We start from the raw sequence: 15362 nt of genomic DNA, 5'->3' as shown, positions 1-15362 counted from the left end.
AGTTAGGGGTGTCTGAACTCTCAACTCTCACCTACACAGCTGATTCATCCTGTTTCCTCACTGAAATGCAGAGCTCAGAATCCCACCTAACTGTCCATTTCTGACCACCATTCATTCTCTCCTATGCTCATTAATTCTCCAAGCATACTTGCTCTCACTCTAAAGCACCTACCTTAATGTGCCTTTTGATTTAGTGTGCATGTGTTTCAATCACATAGAGGGAAACTGTCATCTCCCCTGATTTCTTTATAAACTCAGGATAGGATCTATTTAGCAAAATCAAGTTTCAGTAAGTCATGACAATACAGAGAATGGCAGTAAATACTCTGCAAAGCACTGCCTTGTACTTGTATGACTGTATGTGTGGATTCTGGCAGAAGATGTCTCCCATTGACTGGTAATGAAATGTGTTCCCATTCCTCTGCACAGAGCAGATGACAGCTGGAGAAAGACTCCTGGGTGACAACCCAGCGCTAGTCCAGGTTTGAAAACATGGTGCCCATATCCCAAGCATTTGAGAACTGATTATATGACTGAGTGTTTTCACCTCTACAGAATCAAATTGTATCTACTTACTTATCAGTGACAAAACAATGGTAGAGTCAACAGTGCATACACAGATGAACCACTTTGATTCTCATGTAAACCCCTAAATTCTAGCAGCACTGAATCAGGGGCAGCAGGTGGGGGCAGCAGGTGGGCACAGCACCAGGCAGGTAGGGTAGAGTGGCAGGTATGGCAGCCACCAGGCAGCATCTCTGAACCTTCACACTGAACCTTCACAGCGATCCTGTTACCCATGCAACACAATGAGTCTGTAACTGATTAAGGCATCCACTTATGTGTGTGACCTACTGGACACTTTCCTCCTGAGAAAGATGTTGGGCTAATCCCCTTGTGATTTCTAGTGACCCTTTTAACCACAGGTTTAGGGAGAAACTTTCTGACAATCAAGAAAAGCAAGCTACGTTCTTGTGGTGATCATTTCACAATTATATATATATATCAAAAACTAGTTATACACCTTAAATATATATATATATAATTCATATTTGTCAATTACTCCTCAACAAAGTTGGGAAAAAAGAAACGCAAGCTATTATATTGAAGTGAATTAAAACTTAGGTACCAGCCTTTAAAACAGCTACACTGGAAGAGAAAAACCCTAGAAGAGTGAAAGATATAAAGATTTTAAGATCGAATTCTTTAAGAAAGAATCTTTAAGATTCTTGAATTTTAAAAATATTAAGATTCAAGAATATAGGTACTATGACTTTTACTGGATAAGCATAACTATGTAGAGAGATTGCAGGGTTAAATGCCGAGCTGAGACATGACAGTTAGGAATGACATTCCTGTGTGGAGCCGCAACAGAACTCCACTACCACAGCGTGCAGTCTTATGAAACCCCATCATGCATCCTATTATTTATTCCTCCTCCCAGCTATCGTATATAATTATGACGAAAGGAAGCGTTGATAAGGACAAAGACTCTTCTGGCAACAAAAGTAACACCTTACTTGAAAATAGCCTGTGCCGTGTTAGAAACCTCCCTGCAGGCACCCCACAGCTCAGCACTGCTTGACCTGCATCGCTCCTAAAGATCCTAATGACAACTGTCCGATTTCAGGAGAATTCCATCCCCACACCCCCTTCTCTTCTATGGAACCTTTTCTTTCCCTGCTGGTTGCCTCTGAGTTGTCTTCTCCTTATTCAAATGTCTAAAAGTATTGTAAAAATGCATTTCAAGTCAACAACCCTGCTGATGCTGTGTACACGCAGGGAACCAGAGTGAGGGAAGCAGTTTTGAGCACTGACTGAGAGCCAGGCTTGGTGCTGAGCACTTTGCCACTTACTGCTTTTAATCAGCATACTCTACAGCTGAAAACTTATCATTACCCAGGAGCTCCACTCAGTCCTGTGTTGAAACAAAGGCTACAAAAATAACCTGCCCCCAAATAAAAAAGCTAGTAGGCACTCCAACCAGAATTTAAGTTAAAAATCCTTCTTACCAAAAACTAAAACCCAGAACTTTAAACTGATTGGACTAGTTAGAGCTCTTAATCAGTTTTTGATAAGAACAGATTCTGTTCCAAAAAAAAAAGTATCAGGGCTTTTTCTCTGGAAAAGGTCAACATGTAGGGGGAAAAAAATGCTTGGGTACTCCCATCTCAGTGGATTAATCATAAGGGTAGTTGAATCTCTTAGTGAATAAAAAGTCCAGAGCTTTTCTACAGGCTCCGTTTGTCTGACACACATTGGTCCTGCCCTTCCCTCGCATAATCTGGCTGTCCCACTCTGTCAGAGAAGTGAACAGCCTGGGAGACGGTTCTGTCAGCTCACCTCTACATGTGACAAAACAGATGCTGGCTGGTCAGTCACTCTGCCCCTCTGTTTTGGAGGCTCCCACACTCTACAAACTGTCTGGAATTCATTAAGATGGGAAAATAGGCTGACAGTCGTATTTCAAGTTTTATTCAGCACAAGTTTTGTGAAAAACAAATTTGGTCATGTGGGCAAGCTTAAAACCACCATCACCCTGTTTCTCAACCAAATCTTTCAGTCATGTGACTATAGCATGCTTCGAGTTTCACAAGTTTTGAGTCTAGATTAAATTAAAATCCTCCTGTGAGATTTGGGCTGGGCTCCTCATGGTAATAAAATTATGTTAACTCCAAATCACTCAGAGATCACATTTGGACAACCAAGAACCCTACTTGGTTTCACTAATGTCAATCTGAGGGCTAACTTTCTAGAAAGAAATTTCCTTTTTGTTTTAATCAGTAGGGAATTATTGTCAATGATTATCTCTGGCTTGACCATAACAAACAATGCCCCATTTTTTACTAAATGTATTCTAATCCAGGGAATTTTCCATTCTAGAACAGTAATACAAGGGTAATTCAATATGAGGACATAGGATTTGTAGTAAAAGCAGCAGGGTGATGGATCTCAAAATTCAGAGTCATCAGCATCTCTTGGGGGGCTTGTTAAAACACAGGCTGCTGGGACCCCCTCCAACAGTTTCTGATTCCAGGACATATATGGTAGTTATGAGAATGTACATTTCTAAAAAGTTTCTGAGTGATGCTGATGCTGCTGGTCTGAGGGCAACACTTTGAACACCATTGCACTAACATGGTGGGAGAATAGTGAATGTGTTGTTGGGAAGTGGGGTGATTATTTTAATCAATGAACTTGGAACAGGAAGCATTGCATAGAGGTGGGATTCAGACAATGTATAAGCTCAGGCAGTCCATATTCAGGTGGCAGAAAATCCAAATTAACCATGTCTATTCAGAAAAAGAATTTACTGGTAAAATAACAGAAAAGTTCAAGGATAGACCTAACTAGGCCTACCAAGGATAGGCATGACTTGATCCAGAGAGGAAAACACTACAACTACTAAGACCATCACAATTGTGCCTTGCTATCCACCCAAAATGTGTTCTCTTTTTTAACGTAGAAGTGTTGCTGCCCAGCTAGGGTCTTGATTTCCCAGGTCCCACCCCTGCATCCACATGTAGACATAAGATTGGTCTTTGCCAATAGAACGTAAACAAAAGTGATGCCTGTCACTCTAGAAAGATATCAGGTATATAAGCCCAAGAGTGAGGAAGAGGCGTACACTAGGCTAGCACAATGGCATGCGATATACCTGACTCCAAAGTAAACCCCAATTAATAGTCCTTTGTCATTCAGCCCCCTGCCGTTAAATTCCAGTGACTCTAATAGTATGACCACACAAGTGTTATCACACCCTCTCATTCACTTCTGCATCAACAAAGATCTGAAGCTACCATATATAATGAGTATCATTAGAATTGCATTCCATGATCCCATCATTTCACATTTACACATCCAGCATTTATCTACTTAAAGCATTATTAATGTTTATCTACCTTAAGACCAGTGGACAAATGACCATCTTAAATGATGCAAGGTGTGGTGGTTCCAAAAAGTCTGCACAGTGATTGCCCAATATACCACTAACCATTACCCATCTCTCATGAGCCACTCTGCAAGCATACTTCCTTGCAGGAAGTAGACAAACTTTTATTTGGAATGTAACCAGGAATCACGCCAGTTGCTTATATTTTCAAGGACTATTTTACATAAGCTACTGTAAACTCTTCCTTTAAAAAATAAATAGAATTTTTTCAAGAATGCTTAGTTGGTGCCATCGTATTCCCCTAACAGTAAATTACACTAATTGGCCAATATTATGTTAATGTTTATTCATTCTCATTCTCTGCCAAAAACATTATAAATTTATTGCAAAGGATTCCACTGGCTGAGGTGCCAATGTTCTAAATTCAGATGATGCTGTTATACAGGTTCAGAAATACAACATTGCAAAGCTACCCTTCCATTTTTGTTGAAAAACTTCAAATGTTCAAAAGCAAAACAAAAATATGGCCAGTCCTTTTGGTGGCGAAGGACTGCTATAGTATCCAAGTGTCTGTTCTGCTCGCGACTCAGTGTGAGTACTGTCTCTGCTGTGTGGGACGAGGAAAGAGGAACAGCACAGCCACATCTCAGGGCAGTTCCCGGGCAGACTGCACTGCACTGTGTACTTGGTTCCAAGTTAACCAGCAAAACCACCTTTCGAACTTCTATGTGCTTTTCCTTTTATCAAGTTTCAAAATTCCAGTTATAAAAATAAAAAGTATGTGTTGAAACACATGTTTTTTTAGAACCAGTTAGTATTTGGGAACATATTAGAGCAAAGGTACTGAAGACAAGATAGCATTCCTATCTGCCCGTTGTTTCATTATTCCATATACAACTTTTGCCATCAGGCTAAATGAATCTTCTCTGCCTCAAATCTTTTTCCCATGGATGCCAGGTAAGCTTCCCCGATGAAATATTTTCTAAAACACAAGCTGTGCATATTCTGTCAGTGGGGAGGACCACTTTTGCCACTAGCCCTTGACCTTAGGAAAAATAAGAGGATACATGGGAGTGATTCAGCAAGTTATCCCACTTTGGGGAAGGGGCAGAGTAGGAGGGCGAAGACCACAGACACCTTCCTCAGAAATTGCTCAATAACCCACAGTTTTCTTCTGGAAGGTGATCCTCCCAGTGCCCTCCTTAAGCCTGTAACTCACTAGATTTGAATTTTAAATAATTCCTCCCACATGACCCAGGATTTTTCTTTTTAAAAGTTACCACTCCATGAATATTTGAATTAAAGAACACAGCTACTGAAATTCAAATGCCTTGAAGATTTTTTTTAAATAGTTGACTTGAAAACACCCTGTTGCTTGTGGATCTCAACTTTCAGGAAAGCTTGAAATGGTGTGTGGGAGAAGAGGCTTCTTTTTCATTTTTGTACCAACACTGACATTTTCATGACACTATACTCAGGAGGGATGATGTAGAGGCTGAAACATAGGACTGGGAGTCAGGAGTTCTACATGAGTTACTCATTTGTGGTGTGGGTGTATATTTTGTTAAATCAACCCTAGGCTTTACTTTTTAATCCTAGGTTACTTGGACCTTTCCTTTATACCAAAAGGTGATTCAAAAACCTGCCAAAAACCATACCTAGGCTAAACACAAGGGAAGCGTGGTCAGACATGAATGATCTCAACGCACAACAGTGAAAAGAGCTAGAGGACAACTCAAGTAAGAGGATCCCAGACAGAAGAAAGGATAGTAAAAGAAACAAGACCCATCTCCACTTTTAATCCAGACAAGCACAAATCTCTGACTCACTTAACATTAGGAAAACACTTAAGACCAAGTTATAAACAATTACAGAGAAGATTGTCTACATTTCTTTCTCCACTACTCAAACTTAATTGACAACACGGGGTTGAAGGGTGCCGACCCCCCCCCCCCTTATCCCACACAGCCAGAAATAAACGTATAACTACAATTGGCTCCCTGCACCTGTGGACTCCCAACCACAGATTGAAAATAGTAATAGTAAAATAGTAATACCATGAACCAGTCCTATGCATCTTCCTGAGCACCTACAAGATTAGCTGCTTTCCACAAATTACCTTTTATCTCTGTAAGCAGCCCTGCATGGGAGCTACTGCCCCATTTTACAAAAGAGAGAACTGGGGTTCAGAGAGGTTGGGTAACTTAGCCAAAGTCCCACAGTTAGTGAGTGATAGTGCCAACATTTGCACATTTATTTTAGAGATTCGGGTCTTGCCTCAAAAATCACGTCTTCCTGAGCTCATTCCTAATTACCCAATCTAATAAAGCCCAGTTTTTTCCCAGTCATGCTTGATCCATAACATCTATTTAATTTTCATAGCACCAAAAATTATCTTGTTCATCTATTTGGTTGATTAACTGCATTGCCACTTCCAAGACAGAATCAGGGATGCTAGCAGGAATCTCACCTATCTGGTTCTACATATGATTCCTGATGGCCAGCAGCACAGAGTCTGACAGCCATAGGCACTTAAATTTTTGCAAGGAGAAAAAGCAAGGGGGACGGGAAGGAAAAGAAGAGAAACAAAAGGTCCTGCTGACTCCAAAATTATACTGTCTCTGCTTAAATTGGTTGAGTGATGTTTTAGAAGTGTCCTGAAAAACACAACAGGGCCCTCATGATTTTGAGATTTAACTTACTTCCCTAGGGGTCTTTCACCATTATCTCATTAACTCCCGAAAGTACTGCACCCCTGTCTGCCTGCTCTAGTTCAACACTAGCCAATGAGCCACCATATGTACATAATCAGCAAAGAGGCTCCAGAAATGATGGCCAAAGAAGAGAAAAACCTTGTCATTCTGAATCTCAAGACAGCTGTTGTGTGTAAGCACTCCAAAAATGTCTTCTTTATTCCTTAAGGCATGTGTGAAAGGCCTCGGGAGGGAAAGACATAGCAAAGAAATCAGGAAGCAATGTTTCAGATCCACTCTAGAGAAACATGGAGCCTAGTTTCCCAAATCCTCCCCAAATCCTCAAGAACACAAAGCAAATAGGTGTGTGTCTTCCCTGAGAGACCCCCCGATGCCAACTTAACAACAGTGTCATTCCTTGCCCTACAGCACACAATGTTCACAGCACTCACAAAACCTCTTGCAAACTGCACAGTTGTCTTTACAATATCAAAAGCATGTGGTAACTGTGTTTGCTATCTTTGACCCATCTTCTAGATTTTCTCCAAATAATTCATACTTGGAGTTCAGTCAAACATATTTTTATAATTTACTTCGATAAATCAAACCTAACAGCAAAGTACACTTTATACTTAAAACACACACACACACACACACACAAACAAATGAGACTCTTGCTTATTGTCCTTAAAAAGATGACCAAAAAAAATTAACCAAGGATTTTTTTCCTTATTATTTATCTTAATACTGCCAGTTCTGAAACAAAGCAGTTGGAGAGAGAAATTTAGTAACTTTGATTTGTCCCAAGATACATTTTTTTACACTGAGGTCCTATTCCTGACAGTAAGCACATGTGACCTGTTCTAAAAAAAGAATATTTTCCACTTCTTGCACAACTGGAGCAGATATAAACATCAGCCTGTGCAAACTTTACTGCAGCGCTCAAAGGGAATTAAACACACACACATACATACATTTAAACATTTCCTATAAAGGGCATACTTGGGAAAAGGAAATGTCCAATTGTACACAAAACTAACACTTAGAATCTTACTTTAATCAAGTTTTTCATCTAATCATGCCATGCAAGTAATCTGCATAATAAGATTTGAACATCTGCCAGGTAAGGTGCTTCAATTTTATATGTTTTGCTTGAGATATTGTTCAGATATTGCTATGCAGAGGGAAAATTATATTCATGACAAAATAGAAAGGAAATTGTTATTATCTTCTACCATGTGCCAGGCACTCTGCAAAGCACTTTTATACAATTTACCTCAAATTTTAAAACTTCTACAACTCTAAGAAGAGGGATCTATTGATTCTCTTTTATAGGTAAAGAAACTGGGACTCCAAGGGATTAAGTGTCTTAGACACAAATATAGCAGTTAAGTGGCAACACCATGGGCACAGTGCTCCAGGCCAGCTCCTTCTGAAACTGTTCACAGGCACACAGTCTCTGCCACCACAAGGTGCCCATGGACCATGAGGAAGAACTGGGACTCTGGCTGGAAGTTTAAAAGGCAACCAAATACCCTAGAAGTTTATTTTAAGAGTATTCCCTCCAAGGCATCTAATATTTCACTTAATGTTGTAGAGAAACATGTTTGATCACTGCTTGACCTTCACCACCAAACTCAAATACCCCCATATTCACAAAACTGACCCCAATCTCCCTTTCACTGTCAACTTCCCAATGCCAATGCCCACCTCCCCATGGTGGTAACATTCTGTTTTGTATGTTGAACTGGATCCATAGGTTGCCACCCCTCATGCCATGAGGTGAGTTTTGGAGAAGACATGGCATGATACACCTCTCCCACAGTCACACAGAGCCTTTGACGTGTGGCATAGACTCACAGACAAGACCCTGAGGTTAGAGCCAGATGGCCTCCAACTGAATCAAATCCATCTACTTGCTATGCCTCAGTTTCCTTCTCTGTAAAATGAGAATAATAAAAATACACCCAAGGTGGAAGTGAGGATTAACTGAGCTAATACAAATAAAATATTTAGAATCATTCCTGGCATGCAGTTAAGCACCATGTAAGCATTACCTGTTTTTAAAATTATAATTAAAATGCCATTAGTTTTTATTTATTATTATTACCTCAGGCATGTTTTGCATGATTAAGTTAACATGTCAAAATATTTAAACAGTGGCTGGTAACGCTCGATAAACGTTAACTATTCTCTTAGGTTTGCCTGGCACAACAGCTCGTCTTAAACCGACTTACGAAAACCATCATGGACCAGAACAAAAAGACAAAATACAAAAAGATGGTCTGAACAGCTCATTAGAATGAAAGCAAAGAAGAATTTACTAAAATTGGGATAATTTTATTGCATAACAATACTGGCTTTAGAAAAGAATGCCAGAGTCAACAAGTGCAAAACCACTGCTAAGTAATAAAATACCAAGAAACACATCGGTCAACTTCCACTGAGCACTTACTATGTACCAGGCTCCATGCTAATACTTTTCCACCATCAAGATAATAGTTAATGTTCTTAAGATTAAGGGTGCAGGCCCCATTTGCAAGATGAGGAAAGTGAAATTGGAGGTCATCCAGCCTGCCAAAGGTCACTCAGGTACTTAGGGACAGACAGTGATGCGAGACAATGCTGTTAAACTCCATGCTACTGGTTCCCTACAGGTTGGACAGCCCATAAAAATCAGGAAAACTTTCAGAAACCAATAAAAGATTGACAGTTTTGTTTTCCTAAGAATAGATTATCATGTCATAAAAGAAAGGGCCTTTTTAATAGGAAGACAGAGGGAATATCTCAGAATAACTGCATGAAATGGCAATGGCCTTATATCAAGATATACACACGTGACTCTGAAGGTGACACAAGAGTCTTCGTCTTTCTCATTTTACTATAAACCTGTGAAATCTTCACAGACCCCTCTATGAATCAGCATTAAAGAAACATCACTATACCCTGTCCTACCATTATAAACCAAAAACTCATTTTATTTCCCACTTCTAAGTTGTAGGAATTTATCTAAAACATCACTAAAAACTAAAATTAGATTAAGCCAATTCTTAAGCCTGTCCAGGAAAAGGGCATGAACAGCTAAAAGCCCACAGAATTGAGTAAACCAAACAAAAGAAACATTAAGATACTACCATATGTTAACATGTTTTCTTAGGGTCTCAAAGACCTACTGAGAGTTTCTTAGCTGTCAGGAGCTCACTCAGTAGCCCGACCTGATGGTACTAACATGTGAATTCTGGGTTCACCCATGACATTCGACACTTCTCCTCTGCCAGCACCATTCAGAACACATTCCCACAATACAAAAAGGTATTATAAACCTGTTAGGGTAACCAAACTGCAAACAATTCTTCATTAGAATCTTTTCTTGTAATATGTGTTTTCCAACTACACAGTTTTTCCAGTGAGTAGGACTGAAATGTGGTTCCCATCATCTAAATCCAGCAGCCTCACATTCCTAAAGGCAGCAGGGCTGATTTAGGAAATGCGTCCTTCTTCATGAAACACTTGCCTATCTGAGTTTAGCCCAAGTAAAAAGTATATAAATGCCTCATGGGAGAAACTCTGGTGTTATCTATTTTAAAAGGAATGCAATGTTGAAAGGAATGCAAAAACAAAAACCAAACAGCCATTGTGCCCAGCATTGTTCTAGGCCAGTAGTTCCAAAGCAGGGGTGACTCTGCCCCTCATGGACACTTGGTAATATCTGGAGACATTTCTGGTTGTCACAACTTGGGAAGGGTTCAACTGCCTCTAGCAGGCAGAGGCCAGACATGCTGCTAAAGATCCCACAATGCCCAAGCTAGCCCCCACAAGAAGGAATTATCCAATTCAAAATGTCAATAGAGCAAGATTGAGAAACTGTTCTAGACTCTGGGACACAACAGTAAACAAGAAAGAGAAAGAAATCACTGCTCCTTTGGAGCCTGCAGTCCAGTGTTGAGAAATATATAATAAACATATCATATCAGAAAAGTATAGGATAGATTCTAATATAATTACAATGAGAAAAACAGAGCAGGGCAAGGAAGATGGGAGTTAGGAGGATTAGCAATTATAAACAGTGTGGTCAAGGTAGGCTTGATGGGAATTGCATTTAAAGGGAAACTTCAAGCTGGTGCAGGAGTGAGCCCTGTGGCTCTCTAGGTAAAGGGCTGTCAAAGCAGAGAGACCAGCAAGTACAACATAAGAGGCCCTGGGGTAGTGGGCTTTGGAGTATTCCTAGAACAGCAAAGAGACCAGACCAGGTGGAGCAGATGGAGCCAGGAGAGTGGCAGCAAGAGACAAGGTCAAAGCTGACAGGCAGATTGACCATTTAGGCCACCTGTGCCATTTGAAGACTCCTGAATTTTACTGAAACTAGAAGCCATTGGAGTTTTTTGAGTAGAGAACAACATAATGTGACAAGTTTTAACGCAGGGGTTTTCAACCTCAGTGGTAACAATTTTGGGCCAAATAACTGTTTACTTTGTGCTCTATAGAATGGTAACTACTCCTGCTTACTAGAGGCCAGTGGGATTCCCTTCTGTTGTGACGACCAAAAATGTCTCTAGATATTGCCAAATGACTTGGGAGGCAAAATCCCCCCTACACTGAGAATCTGTTTTAACAGGAACATCATGGCTGCTGTGTTGAAAGCACATGAAAGCAAATAGAAGTAGAAAGCAAGAGTCCAGTTAAGAGACTCCTATAATAATCCAGACAAAGGCTGATGATTTCTTGGACCAAAGTGATAGAAGAGTAGTTGATGAAAAGTGGGCAGATTCTGGACATATTTTCAACTCCAACAGACAATGCTGAGAATACAATTGATAGACAAAATAGCTACAGCAGTCTTAACTTTTCAATTTCAACTTTTTCCAAACAAGGCTTATAAGAAGTGAGGTGCCCCATCAAAGATTTAAGACAAAAAGCCATGAGGAGGCCCTGAACAGTGTGTGGCCCCTTTAAAGACACACAACAGATGTGTGGGATGGAAAACAGAATGGGGAAATTTTGCCAACCTCATATATTTCTCCACAGATTTATTTAACTTCTTTATTTTCAAAGAGCATGTGTCTGCTCTACAGACAGTTTGACAACTTTTTAAATTTAGCCTTCTTCTCCATACAGGTTCTGTCCCACACCTGTTTCTAGTTTCAACGTGTGAAGCCATTTCTTCCCACGAACCACACTTGGCCTGACACATGCCAGAAAGCTACCGAGACATTCATTCACCTTAACAAGTAACTTATTGCCAACTCTGAAAAAGAACACTCATTTGGGTTATTCCAGATGGTATTTTCTTTACTCTCTCAAACTCATGTAATGTTATGTATCAACTACCATCAAAAATGTTCCAAAGAGTCCAGTTAATTCATTTCATTCCGGACTACACACACACACACACACACACACACTCCCTCATTCTGCAATGCAAGCATTTGCTCACAGAAGCAAAAGCAGAGACTGCTCAGTAAAAACACTAGTCCCTTCAGCCGAATGCAGATAAAGCCCCAATGAGCAAAACCAACAATACCCTTTGCACAATATCACTCAAAATTCCCAACCCCCAGCACACACAATCTCTGCTCACACACAAGACAGCCATTATGAAGAGAAATCACCAACTACAGACTGGTTTTATGCATCTAACTGCAGAGGTTTCCTTCCAATCTCTGTTACAACCTGCAAAGAGGCTGCTTCAGCAGCATGGTCCCTGAGTGTGCTGTTCACAGACTTTCTTTCCCAACTTGGATTCAGGGTGTTGACAAAGCCCTAGCAGGGGCGTCCAACCTTTTGGCGTCTCAGGGCCACAATGGAAGAAGAACTGTCTTGGGCCATACATCAAATACATTGCAACATGTTATCACAAAAAAAAACCCTCATAATCTTTTAAGTAAATTTACAATTTTCTGTTGTGCCACATTCAGGATTCATAGCCATCCTGAGCCGAACACTACCTCAGGCTGGATACCTCTGCGGCCTAAAGTAACATACATGGCTCTGCTTTCCACTAGTGCCAAGTAGCAGTCCGCTGTACCCAGAAGTAAAGAAGATAGCCCCTCATTCCAGACTCAGCTCACCTTCATTCACCCAGATTTCTGGACCCTCCCCGCCCTGCCCTCTACCAGCCAGGCCCATTGCCTCAAGCCCGAGCAGCAAGGTTTGAAGTGAACCTTTCAGTTATATCTTACCCCACAACTGAGAGGAGTGGAAATAAACCCTCTCTGCTCTCACAGCTTCAAGTGACCATACCACCTCCTTCTTGGTAACACTGAAAATGTTGGAGGCTACAAGACTGACCTAAAGGAATACGACAGAAAACTGGGAATGGAGGTAGAATAGGAAATGGGCACCAGAGGTATATGAGGCGCCAAACCAGCGAGTTTGTTCATTCGTCTCCTAAAAAGTTTTAAGTCCCTAGCTAATTAAATGCGTGTCACTACCACGTAGGGGGCATCCCGATATCCGCCAGGTCCCAAGGCTTTTTATCCTCCAGCAAAGGCCCAGAGTTCAGTGGGTCTCTACTGCTCTAGTCTTTTAACCCGGCTACGGAGACACGCCCACCCTCTGCCCCCGCCCTTCGGCGCTCCGCAGTGTGGTCCCCCAGGTGAGAGGCGGGACTCAGGGAAACTTCACCCGGAGGCAGCCAGAGGCGGGTTTTCCCAGAGGGGCGGATTCCTAAGAGGCAACAACAAACGAGCTAATTGCTTCCAACGCCGTGCCTCGATATCCACCAGGCTCTTCTCCTAGTCCTCAGCCAGAAGGGTTTACTCAGCAAAGGGTTTAGTTGAAATTGTCTTTCCACTTCCCACCCGGCCAGCGACCTGGCCCCGCTCTCCTCCTCCCCCATCTCCGCGCCGGGTAGCTCCCCAGCCCCCACCCGGTCTCAGCGGCTCATATCCCCTGCCAAGGGTCCCCCTGTCCCGGTGGGCCACCACGGGCTGCCCGCGGCGCCCCCGAAGTGCATTTGGGCGGGGACCCCCCAGAGGCGTGTCGCGCCGGGGCAGACCCCAAATGCTAGAACAGTTCGCCTCTGCCCTGGGGCAAGGGCACAGGGTCCTTGTCCCAGAGCCCCGGCGACCGGCTCTTCACGCCCCAGGGTAGGAGGCGAGAGGGTACCCCGCCGCCCGCCGCACCTCCTTCCAGCTGTCACCACTCACCTGCTCTTCAAGGGCTGACTTTTGAGTTCGTAGTATGTTTTGGGCTCCTCGTGAAACTCCTCCCCTACTTCGAAATCAGGCACAATCCCCGACTCCGACTGCATGTCTCCAGCTGCCCGTCCCTCCACTGCTCGGAAGTGAGAGCGGAGCCCGGGGACGGAGGGGAGGTGGCGGGCCTGGGTCCCGGGAGCCGGCGCCCCGCGAAGTGCCTGGCTCAGCCAGCCGCCCGCGCGGCTGCCCCGGCGCCGGGAGTTCACTCTCGCCCGGGGCGGGAGGGGCAGCGGCCAGCGTAGCCTGGGATTGTAGTTCGGCTGGGCGGGCTTTCCGGACTCGCCCGGGCAGCGATTCCTATGTAAACTACAACTCCCAGAAGGCCAAGCGGGGCAGGGACAGCGTAGTGGACACCGCCTGGGCCACTCCAGTTTGGATTCACTGTCAATGTCAGCGGCTCCTCTCTCCCTACTTACCTCAAGGGTACAGACCTGACCATTAAATATTAATAAGGACGGGCTCAGCGTGCTCTCCGCCGTCACCCCTCCTCCCAGCTCAGACGTTTGAAAAGACACGTCAAGTCCTTATTTAAAAAACAAAAAAATAGTGAGGAGTTTAGCACTGGAAAGTTTTAGCTCTCAAGCCTGCCTTAAAATAAAAGGACTCCCATCAGCCTGCATGCTTCCCAGCGCTGCTGCAACAAATCAGGTTGTCCTCGGAATGGAAGAATGGAGGAACTTGCCTTCACTTCATAACTAAAACATTACTGTGCGTTCCTTTTCCATAATTCAGCCTGAGTTTTTACAACACTATTCATCCATCTGAGTGGCTTTCCCCTTTATTCAACTCCACTTGAAAAATTCCTTTCATTTAAAAAAGCACAAAGTAACAAAACAGTGTCGTCACTATTTTTAATTTCTCAGTCGACTGCGAGTTCAGATGAGATTGTCCTAACATTTCAGGAGTGAAGCCGTGGGGCTATAAACTGTAAAAGTGTTAATCCCCTCACCTGAGCTTTCCAGTACTCACTCGGGTAACTGAAATACATGCTGGGTTGTAGTTCATTTTTGCTTCCAGTCCTTCACTCTGATTAGTTCCAGTAGTATGTCTTCCTTCTTTCAAAAGTGTCTTGCGGCATCAGGGAAGCAGAGAGTTAGAGCATGGCATTTAAAGTTGTTAAGACCCAGAGATGAAATCCTGAGTCCTTCTCTAAAGCTCTGTGAAATCTCAGGAATGTCATGTCACTTGATTCCTAGAAGCCTCAATCTCTTAATCTATGAAAGAGGAGATTGGCAGACTTGTTTCAAAAGATGTTGCAAGCTCAGATGCAACAGAAACTGATTTGTGATCTATGAAAGTGCTGCTCAAAAGTCATTCTTTTATTTATTAGACCTTGAAGATACCCTTTTCAGAATAACATTTCATCTGTGAGTTTCCCCTTTTGGACTTAATAAACTAGATGATCATCCGAGGAGAAAACCCTAAGGAGGCCAGACTAATGTGTTCCCATCTTCCAGGAGTTGCCCATTTTGCCTCACAGTGAAACATTTTAATCTTTCATCTAAAAACATCTGAAGAGTTGAGGATCTCAAGGAGATTTGGAGAAAAGTGCAAGGGGTACATACACCATATTGCAGT

General features: G+C 42.5%; 1 protein-coding gene across 6 annotated transcripts in view; it reads right to left on the bottom strand.

Annotated features, from left to right (window-relative positions):
• Positions 1-14002, bottom strand: part of MITF (melanocyte inducing transcription factor) — a 238059-nt gene extending 224057 nt beyond the window's left edge. For all 6 annotated transcript variants that reach the window (XM_037040933.1, XM_037040934.1, XM_037040935.1 and 3 more), the window contains exon 1: positions 13734-14002. In XM_037040933.1, the coding sequence (XP_036896828.1) occupies positions 13734-13837 (104 nt within the window). In that variant the 5' untranslated portion in view covers positions 13838-14002. The remainder of the gene's footprint in view (positions 1-13733) is intronic.
• Between the last annotated feature and the right edge of the window lie 1360 nt (positions 14003-15362).

This window comes from Sturnira hondurensis, unplaced genomic scaffold (genome assembly GCF_014824575.4).
Source record: "Sturnira hondurensis isolate 20B ecotype Veracruz unplaced genomic scaffold, ASM1482457v3 Scaffold0002840, whole genome shotgun sequence".
Taxonomy (NCBI): domain Eukaryota; kingdom Metazoa; phylum Chordata; class Mammalia; order Chiroptera; family Phyllostomidae; genus Sturnira; species Sturnira hondurensis.
Note: the sequence above shows the minus strand (reverse complement) of the source record. Positions and strands in the feature narration are given on the sequence as shown.